General features: G+C 38.6%; 1 protein-coding gene across 5 annotated transcripts in view; it reads right to left on the bottom strand.

Moving 5' to 3' along the window:
- Positions 1-347: 347 nt before the first annotated feature.
- The window catches only part of AMZ1 (archaelysin family metallopeptidase 1), a 523,657-nt gene continuing 513,633 nt past the window's right edge, over positions 348-10,371 (bottom strand). For 3 of the 5 annotated variants that reach the window (XM_044089775.1, XM_044089773.1, XM_044089774.1), the window contains exon 7: positions 353-9,461. In XM_044089775.1, coding sequence (XP_043945710.1) covers positions 8,922-9,461 — 540 coding nt within the window. In that variant the 3' untranslated portion in view covers positions 353-8,921. Of the gene's footprint in view, positions 9,462-10,371 lie in introns of all 5 variants that reach the window. The other 2 variants (XM_044089776.1, XM_044089772.1) reach the window with 2 other exon arrangements.

Raw genomic sequence — 10,371 nt, 5'->3', positions numbered from 1 at the left:
ACTGTGCTCCCTGGGTTAATCAGCACTAAGACCTCATTATAATTATCATTAATACACCAAGCTGCATTACGGGCCTTAACTACAGAATCAGTGCCCAAAGAAAACCCTACACTCATCTACAGCCATCAGCTTAGCTGTAATGCAGTTCAGCAACAGATTTGCTTTGGCTTTCAGGTATTGGAGTTATAGGATTTATTGCCTTCAACATGCAAAGACCATACAGACCTGCAAATATTTAAAGGATAATGCATATCTCACCTTACGAACAAGCACTCCTGTATACGTAGTATTACTTAGATATTGCAAATGTGAATTATAGTATTCCATCTTGTTAGATAAACAGTATTGTTTAATACAACTGTTCCAAAGTACTTGGTAGAGTATGATAAACTGCAAATATGCTTGTTTATTTATTGTATTTTGTTAACTAGTTTTATCGGCTAGTAAGCATGACCCTTTTCAGCCATGACCCAAATTCCTTAAGAAATGCAGTAAACATATACAAACATTAGATACAGTATTTAACATAGTACCAAATTACATAAATAGTGTACAAGAAAGTGACTGTACATAAAACTGCAAACTTGACCTACATCATAAGTAAATATAAGCAAACAAAAATGTAAAAGACTAAATAGAGAAGCTAAACATAAAACAGTTATGTACAATGTATATATATTTGCATCTAATACATAATGCTGATTAATGACAATTAGAATTCTGTTTACCTAAGAGTCACAAGAGTTAGGGAGTAGTATAATCTGTCATGTATACAAAACAGTGTTATGACAGCTTGGCTGTCACTTATCCAATTGTTATGGTTTTGGTTACATTGCATTTTCTGTAAAAAGTGAACATTTCTCCCTAGGCCTCCATTGTAACTGTGCAGTGATGTTCAGTTAAAAACTGTAGCAAAACAACACAAAATAAACACACACTTATCAGAGCAAATGTCTCTCCAAGAGGTAAAATAACTGTACTTCTTAAATACAAAGGTAAAAGGCAGAATTTACAATTACCTGCATATAATGTAGAGCAGAAAGCATTGTTTATGGGTTATAAACACTGACCTACAATGGTGTTCTGTTGAAAAATACTGAAGGAGGCAGCTAAGATTGCTAACAAACTTGTCACAGATGAAATTTTGCCATGGGTGATAAAAGACATGACAGTTTTAATAGTAAATGAAAATTCTTAAAGGTAGAAATGCAAAGACTGAATTGAAAACCAAATGCCCGCAGTTTTGGGGTGAGAGGTTGACATAATGGTTAAGATGTTTACCTTACAGACCCAAGGTGCAGGGTTTGGGTCTCACATGAGGTAATTGGCTAGCTTAAAATGATCCACAAGGGCAGTTAACATAGTAACATAATAATCTATGAACCTGTTTACAAGGTTAGAGCAATGCCTAATGCCCTGATCCCAAGGTAAAAATGAAAGATACAAAAACTATAATATACTTTACTAAGAAGTTAAATGTTTAATAAAATATTGGTGTCCAGAGCATCCCAAGCCATTCATTAACAGAGGCAGCCACTATAATTTATATAACTTTCTATGAAGACTGTGAAAAATATGAGGCTTGATGTAAACCCCATGCAGCATAAAGCAGATTAAATTTATTTTCACGCAACATAGTGACCTGTACTACACTGACAAATCTATTCATATATATCAATGTTCTTTTTACATCGGCATTACTAAAGCCAGATTTGCATAGATTCACACAGTTTCAGCATATGAATGAGTGACCATTGTAAAACTTTGTACTGAATTCTAGTTCTTGGCCAGGGATTATAAAATTGAAAAATGCTAAATGGAGCGAGTTATTTCAAGGGACAGGCCCACTTTTGCTGTTGATATGGAACAGGGTACATTGAGAAGCTACAGACCAGTTAAAATCAGCCAGATGGTGTAGAACTAGTGAATAGACAGGTTTTGTAGAAACAGTCACTGAGCACAGAAATGCCATGGAACCGATGATGGCCAGCCTCTAAACTCTTCCTGTACAAAGAAAACTCAAAGTCATGCCAACACAAAGTGAATGTCTGACCAGACCTTCTGTCAAAGAAAGATGAATGACAAACAGCACTTCCAGTGGAGATGACCAAACAATTTCAGACACTGAGAAGGATGACAAACCAGCAAGGGATGAATGATCAAAGTCAAACAAGAGCACGTGGTGACACAGACATGGGAGCTGGTACCACAGTATTTCAGGTAGGTGGCACTCACAAAAAGTCTCTCCAGGTCATTGTTCCATTCTATGTGGGCCTAAGAAATGATGTTTAGAGGGCCTTAATAATGGAGAGAAAGGTATGTTTTTGATTAAAGACAATATAATTTGTACTAAAAACGAGCAATGGAAGTTCTTAAATGTCAGTAAATGAGTACTGTTAAGTAAAATGATAATGCTGTTTGACAATATTATGGGAAACCAAAGCAAATTGATACCCAAAATATGATAATACCTGTGGTTAAAGCTCAGCTGTTCAGAAACAACAATGGCAAATCCAGCCAAATAATACGTACATTTGAGAAAGTATTCTGATGCTTATAGTATTAAAAGATGGCCTGTAGGTCATGGCCATGTTGTTCTTTGCTGAGGTTAAAACAGAAAGAGGGAGTAATGTAGTATATTCACTAAATAACATATGCACAAATGTGCGCAGGCATATACACTCGGGAACTTAATCCTAAAGTATGATAACAAACTTGCTGAAATCTCATTTTGTTAAACTTGATCCTAGCACTATACCTGAGCTTGATGCATCTGCTCAGTGACAGGTACTGTAAGTTAACGACACACTGCATTAGAGCTGTTATCTCTCCCTATTTATCAATGTTTTTACACACTGTACATAAAGGCACATACACAACACAAAGAGTGCTGGTAAAGGGGCATATCATTGGATATACAGGGACAAGTAGGTTACTGCTGAAAATACTCCAGCAGCAAGCATTATTCAGCATTTTTATCTCAAACACCACTAACTGTCTGAAGAACATGGTCGATGTATTTGTAGATGATACCACAGTCAGACTGGTAACAGGAAGCAGCTTACAAGGGATTGTGTGTGAAGTACATCAAACTGTAACAGGATTCATCTTCAAAAGGTTTGATGGGATTCACTAAAGCTGTAACAGGGGATTCTGGCACCCCCTGATGATGTGCCCATTTGGCACCCCCACTGTGTATAAGTGATCATGATTGCAGTCACTTATTGGAAGATTTTAAATTGTCTTATTCCTTTTCTTAGGTAATAAAAAGTTATTATATAGCAACTTTATAATGCTTTGCTAGTTTTGAAAGAAAAGATTTATTTGAAAACTTGCACACTGTCAATTTATTTGGCACCCCCCCCCCCAGACACATGCCCTGGCACTTACCCTTCCTGTGAATTTATGATACACTTTGATAAGTAGAAAACCTTAAAACAGCTTACCTTCTCAAGAAACTGGTAGCAAATTAGAGGAAGCGGTAGAACAGCAGTTAGATGCAGATGTTAATTAATAGCACACCAAAATAATTTCTTTCAAATATGGCAACACAGCAGATGGAAGAAATAAGATATCTGAATACCAAGCCAGGAGTATAGACACAAGGATGGTAGAGGGTATACATTTCCTAGAGTACAATGCAGCGATCTGGGGTCCAGATGACAGGAAAAATAAACAGGGGATATAGACACCAATAACAAAGATTGCAAAAGGTATTTGAGACAATAATGGGGACAGTTTAAAGATGGGTGGCCTGGAGTGTTAAGATATGTGTGCAAACATGGAGTTTGAAATGAAAGAGAGAGCAGGAAGAAGCACAAACCATAATATACTAACCGAAGGGAGCATTTCAGGGCAGAGACAAGAAAGAACTGCTAACAGACATGTTGACAACATGTAATTCATCGGTGCATTGAGTTTTAGAATATAACACAGCAAACAATTAAAAGGGGACGGGAAAAGTAGAAACACAGGCTCTCAGTGTGGAAAAGAAAAGGATGAATGCATATTGGGATAGCCGAATCATCCTCGGGACGAGAAAGTCCCAGTGGTCTTTTGTTCACTTTGTCATATGTGAAATATGCTTATCTGTCTACTGACATGAGTCAGAGCTAGTTATAAGAAAAATACATCATGGTTTCAAAAAGGCTGTAATACAATGGTACCAGTATAAAACCAGTACATGGTTTCAAAAAGGCTGTAATACAATGGTACCAGTATAAAACCAGCACATGGTTTCAGAAAGGCTGTAATACAATGGTACCAGTATAAAACCAGTACATGGTTTCAAAAAGGCTGTAATACAATGGTACCAGTATAAAACCAGCACATGGTTTCAAAAAGGCTGTAATACAATGGTACCAGTATAAAAGCAGTACATGCAGGAACTTTAATCTGTAGCTATCAAACAGCTGTGGCAGCACAGTATGCTGGTCCTTAAACTGCTGTCATGAAATAGTGCCGAAATACACCACTTCTTGTCTTTGGACTCCCATGATGCAATAGGAAGGGACAATGCAGTAGTACAATATATACTAATATGCCATAACAGCCAGTAGTCTCTTACCATTAAATAGTCCACAAAGTAATAATACAGATTTTAGTTCTCTAGAACATGGCCAACTGTAAGAAAATCATCTGCCTTACTGACTGTATTCTTTTACATTATAAACAATGCTGTACAACTGTATATCTCTTATGAAGTGATCCATGTTTGGTAACATTCACAACTATATGCTGCAGACATTAGCTCTGCTCAGCACTTGGAACATCTTTAGGCAGACCGCTGTCTCTTCTAGCTTCTATAGTGCATCTCACCTCTCAAACCATCAGTTCTTCATTGCACTGTATCAAGTTCAGTCATGACAAGAATTTCTTCAGGCATTGTACTCGCAATATGTTATGTTTCTGAGCTTCTACTATTCAGATCCACACTATCTGTCCACTAGGCAGGGCAACCAGTGTGACAGATTACTTTGGAAAGTGGGCACTCATGTCCTCCATCTTTTCTTTGAGTATACTGAGCTACGTAACCTATATAGCCTATTTCCAGACAGAAATCACTGATGAAATGCTCCAGATAACAGCGGAGTTGCTAGATGGGCCAAAAAGAAAGTGATCAAGGCCCAGGCAGCCACTTCCTCCAGCATAATGAACTACATAGCCCATGCCATTTACATCATGGCTGGAGCTTTGGACAGAGCAATGTTTCCAAGCATTACAGTATGATAGCATTTGTGGCTCAGTCTTACAGACTTTGTAGAAGATACTAAAGTGGTGTTTTTAGATACCCCTTTACAAGACCTCTTCTGTTTAGTGAAGTGATCAGTAGGCACCTTAAAAATGTGGAAGAGAAAGGCAAACCCCTGACAGCTGTGGAAGTCAAGTTCCAGGCTCCACAGTGTCAGATATGATTCTAGCATGGGACACAGCAGAATCACCAAGAGGGAGCACAAAGGGGCCAGAACCCAGGCCACCTCAATGACACTAACAACTCTGTAGGCAAAGATGCATCTCACAGACAGTCAGCAGTACTCCTGAAGGCTTCCCTAGTTGCCTCCCTCTGGAGGCAGTTAGGGGAAAATTGACCCCCCCCCATTTTGAAGAGTGGTCAAATGTCACTGGGGTTAAATCAGATAGAAGCATAATATCCAGAGTTTACAGTATTATTTTCTTCATGGTTTTCTCACAACTGAAGACCATACCTAACTCCACATCTCTTAAAAAAAAAAGGAAGTAGGGCCGGAGGTGACCAACTTCCTGTACAAAAAGAGCCCTCCAAAAGGTCCCATCAAACCACATAAGTCAAGGCTGCTTCTTATGATTATAGTACCCAACCCCACAGTGCAGAAGGATAAAGCCCTGACTGCAACTCAGATGGCCCATGTTTGACTAATGGCAAGAGTGCTGGAGAGACCAGTAAAGGGAAGTTGGAAGTGAGTGGCCTTTGCTGGCTTACCCATCCTAGGGGTAGAAAGCCAGGCACACTACATTTACAACATGAAAAGTACAGCAAGTCCCGTACTGCACGTGGTCTGACACTTGCTTGGGAGGATGCTCATACAATGAAGTGCACATGCATCTTCCAAAGGCAGCTATAGCTAAATTCACAAGGCTGCCATGGTGGTGGGGAAGAGACAGTCCATAGGATCCGCAGACAAGCCTGCTCCCTAACACCCAATTCTCACCTTGAGTGGGGAACAAATAAGCCACAGGTCTCTCACTCTGATAAAGGGACTAGTGGGTTAATTTGATCCAGAAATTGCAGCCATTGAGTTGATTCTGTTTACTCTTAAAAAATATTTTTGGTGCTAAAAAAGCCAAAGGACAACAAGTCCTTCAAGACCACAATTTCCTAAACTAGTTCATAGTCAATAAAAAGGTCCCAGAGTCTAAACTAGTTCATAACCAATGAAATGTCCCAGATAAGCTCAGTGAAAACTATCCTTCATTGCCTATCAAATGGTGATTGGATATGTTCTTTGGCCCTCTGGGATGCCTACCCCCATATAAAAATTGCCAAGGAATACAGGAAGTACTTAGCAAACACTACCAGTTCAGAAGCCTGCCCTTCAATCTCCTGCAACCCCAGGTTGTTCACAGAGTGCAGTTGGTGCTATCGTCCCACCATGGGCTACTATGGACTAAAATATTTCATTATCTAGATGAGTGTTTTTTTGCTATGACCTCCCCAGAGCATCTAGCCAGTCATGCAGTTTATCTGATTAGACTGTTAAATTTCATGGACATCAGTCAATACATCTAGTCATATATTACCTTCATGTGGAGTTATACCTTTCTTGGGTATACAGAGGCTTCCACAGCCTGCAAAACCTTTATGTCAGAGAACAGAACTGTGGCTCTGCCTTATAAAAGCTGTACAGGCTCAGGGTGGCAAGATGAAATTTATACTCCTGTCTGCCTGATAAGGTATTTACTCAGATAAGGCCTACATTGCCTCAACTATCTCTATTATTTCCACTGTCTTATACTGGGTGGGCAAACTCAATCTGAAGAGAAGGAGATGAGGGGCACTATGGGTAGGACTTAGTTTGAGAGTTTTTGGCTGGCACGAGCTTGTGTATTGGCCGGGTCAGTTCCAAGGATGGAACCAAAATCCTATCAGTAAGGAATGAATGAAGATTTACAACATCAGATGTGCACTGTTTTCTCAAAGAAGCCATTGACAAGGAAAACTTAAGTGGAAAATGCATGTCCACTAGGTAGCTAAGAAAGGCACTGAATTTTGGCTGTCACCCCTGGACAAAGGTTTAAGATACCTGGCAGACATTTTCAGGAAAGGCCTTAGTTATTCATCTGTTAAGGTTCACTTAGCAACTAACCTTTAATATCAAGACCAGCACCTGCTGTTCTTATAACAGCGTTAAAGATATTCTTAAAAGGTATCTTTTACTTAAGATCCATTGACACCCCCCCATTGAATTTAGCTATTACAACAGATCTCAAATACCTGTCTTGGAAAACTCTGTTCCTAGTGGGTATAACACCATACAGAAGAGTTTTAGAACTGCAGGAGTGCAGGACTTGAGTGTAAAACTACCTTACTTGATATTTCATAAAGAAATAGTAGGCTAATTACAAACCCTTCTTTTAAGCCAAAAGTAGCAACAGTAACAACCCAAATGTTTTTTAGTTAGAAAACATTGCAGTCTTTCTAGCCCGACAAACTGTTTGCAGCATGCAGCAGTACATTCCAAATGTTGCACTGTATTTTATGACTGGCCTAATGAAGGAAGAATGGGGGGGTGCTATATTTAGTATGTTTTATGTATGTGTAAGAGTTTCAAACTGATATATGAAGGATTAGCATGAGGTTATGGAGGAGCAGATAAAAATGAGTACTACCCCTCCCCCCACAGCTCTCTGATGTGAAAGTTGTGTACTTATAATATTAGAATTGTAAGAAGTGTGTTCACCTTTAGTAACACAAACTTCCCATCCAACCCCCTACCAAGACCTAAGGCATGCAGTCATTCTCTTGTTCTTCCCTGCTAGCGCACTGCAACAAGCAACTGTCTAGCACCAATATCCCTACCTGGTTACTCTCTCCCTTTTAATCAGGGTTACCTGTATGATGTAGCCTCAGAAAACCAAGACAAATGCAAATAAAAACTGAAAAGATGCGAGCTGTGTAGCATCTCATAAACTGAGGGAGACACATTCAAAATGCTGAGTGCTTCTAATACCTGTGATATATATTCATGATTGCTACCACAGACTGACACACTTCATATAGGTATAGCATAATGGAAAATATATTAACTTTTGTTTTTCTTCAATTACTTACCCATCAGTAGCAACCTAATATACATGTGAGAAGATAGTTACCTAAATATCATATACTAGCTAAGTTATCTATCCGTTTTTTTTGGTTTGTTTGTTTTTTATTCACAGCATTTTTCAATCCATGTGTGCAAGCATTCTGTGAATCCCCTTCTGTGATCTAATCACATAAACGAAGTTAAAAAGGTTCTAGCAACAAGCTGATTTCTAGCAGATATGTTTTTTTTATTGAAAACAAGGCTCTTCTGAGCAGGTTGCAGACATTTACAGAATGGTATAATTCACTGCTGCAAATACAGCCCCCCCATGATTAAAGGCTAATCCTCTATATGAAAGACAGCTGAATCAGAAATCAGTGATTGTGAGTGCGCATCTTCTACTGTCAGGCAGAGCAGAACTAACTCTATAGGTCAAACAGCTGACAGCACTATACCTACAGTGAGCAGGTATAAATAACTAATATCTACAATGACTCAGAAACTGGTTAATGGAGGAAGCTGTGATGAAAGCAAAAAAATCATTCTGTAACAACGTCCATGATGTCTAATCACTTTACCTCATTTTGTGAGTGCAAACACCAAAAAAGAAGCTTGTGTTCAAGCACCAAAAATCCCAGCTTAATTTTCTTCTGAAATTGTATCTAGTGATAGCCTATCTGTCCAGTGCAAATTTTTGGTGTTGATTATTTTGCAGAATGAGTGTATTTTTTTCTCTAAGAACCTACGGAGTCCTTGATTCTCCCTCTGTGTAGGGGGTGTCTTCTGTACCATATGAGGTCTCAATGTACTGATGTCATATGCAGCCATAGCATCTGCAGCATCATCGAGCTTACAAAGTTCCTCTGTGGAAACGTCTCTTCCTAGCATAGCAATGCAGGCCTCCAGCCATGCTTGATACTCCTCGAAAGCGTCTACCGATGTGGGCGTCAGTGCAGTAACCGTACTTTCCCGGGACTCCTCAGCTATTGGTTCGCACTCTTCTTGTGATACAAATAATAATCCCTGACTGCATCGATCAGGACTTGGCGATTCTAAGTCATTCTCACAGGACACTCCTGAGTCAGATTGGGAAGAAATGGGGTCCTTGGAGGCTGACCTGTTCAGTGCTGTTTTGTTCGTAGTAAAGGATAAAACACCTGAGGCCCAGCTTTGGAGTTTCTGCAAAGACAATATATGGTGTCAACATATTCTTCATTTTCATTAACAGAAAAATTGATACCAACTGTTGTTTTTAACCCAGTTAAAAAGCTTTGAATGTAGTCTTGTCATGTGAGATGGCATTTTCTTATCACATACGTGCTATTCTTAAATTTTTGAAATGTCTATGTTAAGAGCATTATTATTGTATTAATATTAAGAAGTACATTTGCAGAAATTCTAACAGCAGATTTACACCAGTAGAATGAGTTTTATGTTTATTTACCTGCCCAGTTGTTCATCTGATGAGCAGACTAAGCAATAAACTATATTTTATAGTTCTATAAAATCCTTCCGTCTTTTCTCATGAGAGGCATGTAGCCAGCCTACTTCCTGATATATTTTCTTTTTCAGTTAACACTGCAGACTATCCTGTAAAAGTATGTGCAGTGTTAGCCTTGAGCAGTACGTAGTCTGTTTATCACAGGCTATTTTTTATTTGTACACAGTAATATCATGAATACAATAAAAAGTAACTTGACAAGTAGAACTTAAAGCGTTTTCTTCACAAACTTTATCCTCGAGTATCAAACTTTACCTTGAACACTTAAAACAAATAAAACATGAATAAAAGATTTCCTAGTAATCTGTGAAAGAAGCAGATGTCCGAAGCATGCTAAAATGCAACATTACTTTTTAAAACTTTCTTTGTAGTTATAATAATGCAAAAGTTATTTACACAAAATAAGAACAAAGCACAGCACAATGTAATACAGAATATACCTAGTGCTTAATGTGTAGTACAATTTTGTAGTATGGCTTCTTGCTCATAATAGGGAAAAATTTATAAACTGTTGTCCAGCATTTTCTCTTTCCATAATCACATCAGGTAGAAAATTACTGGTGCTGAACCCCACCTATTCGTACCCCA

Source organism: Protopterus annectens, chromosome 12.part0 (genome assembly GCF_019279795.1).
Source record: "Protopterus annectens isolate FY-2018-M chromosome 12.part0, PAN1.0, whole genome shotgun sequence".
In the NCBI taxonomy this organism is placed as follows: Eukaryota; Metazoa; Chordata; order Ceratodontiformes; family Protopteridae; genus Protopterus; species Protopterus annectens.
Note: the sequence above shows the minus strand (reverse complement) of the source record. Positions and strands in the feature narration are given on the sequence as shown.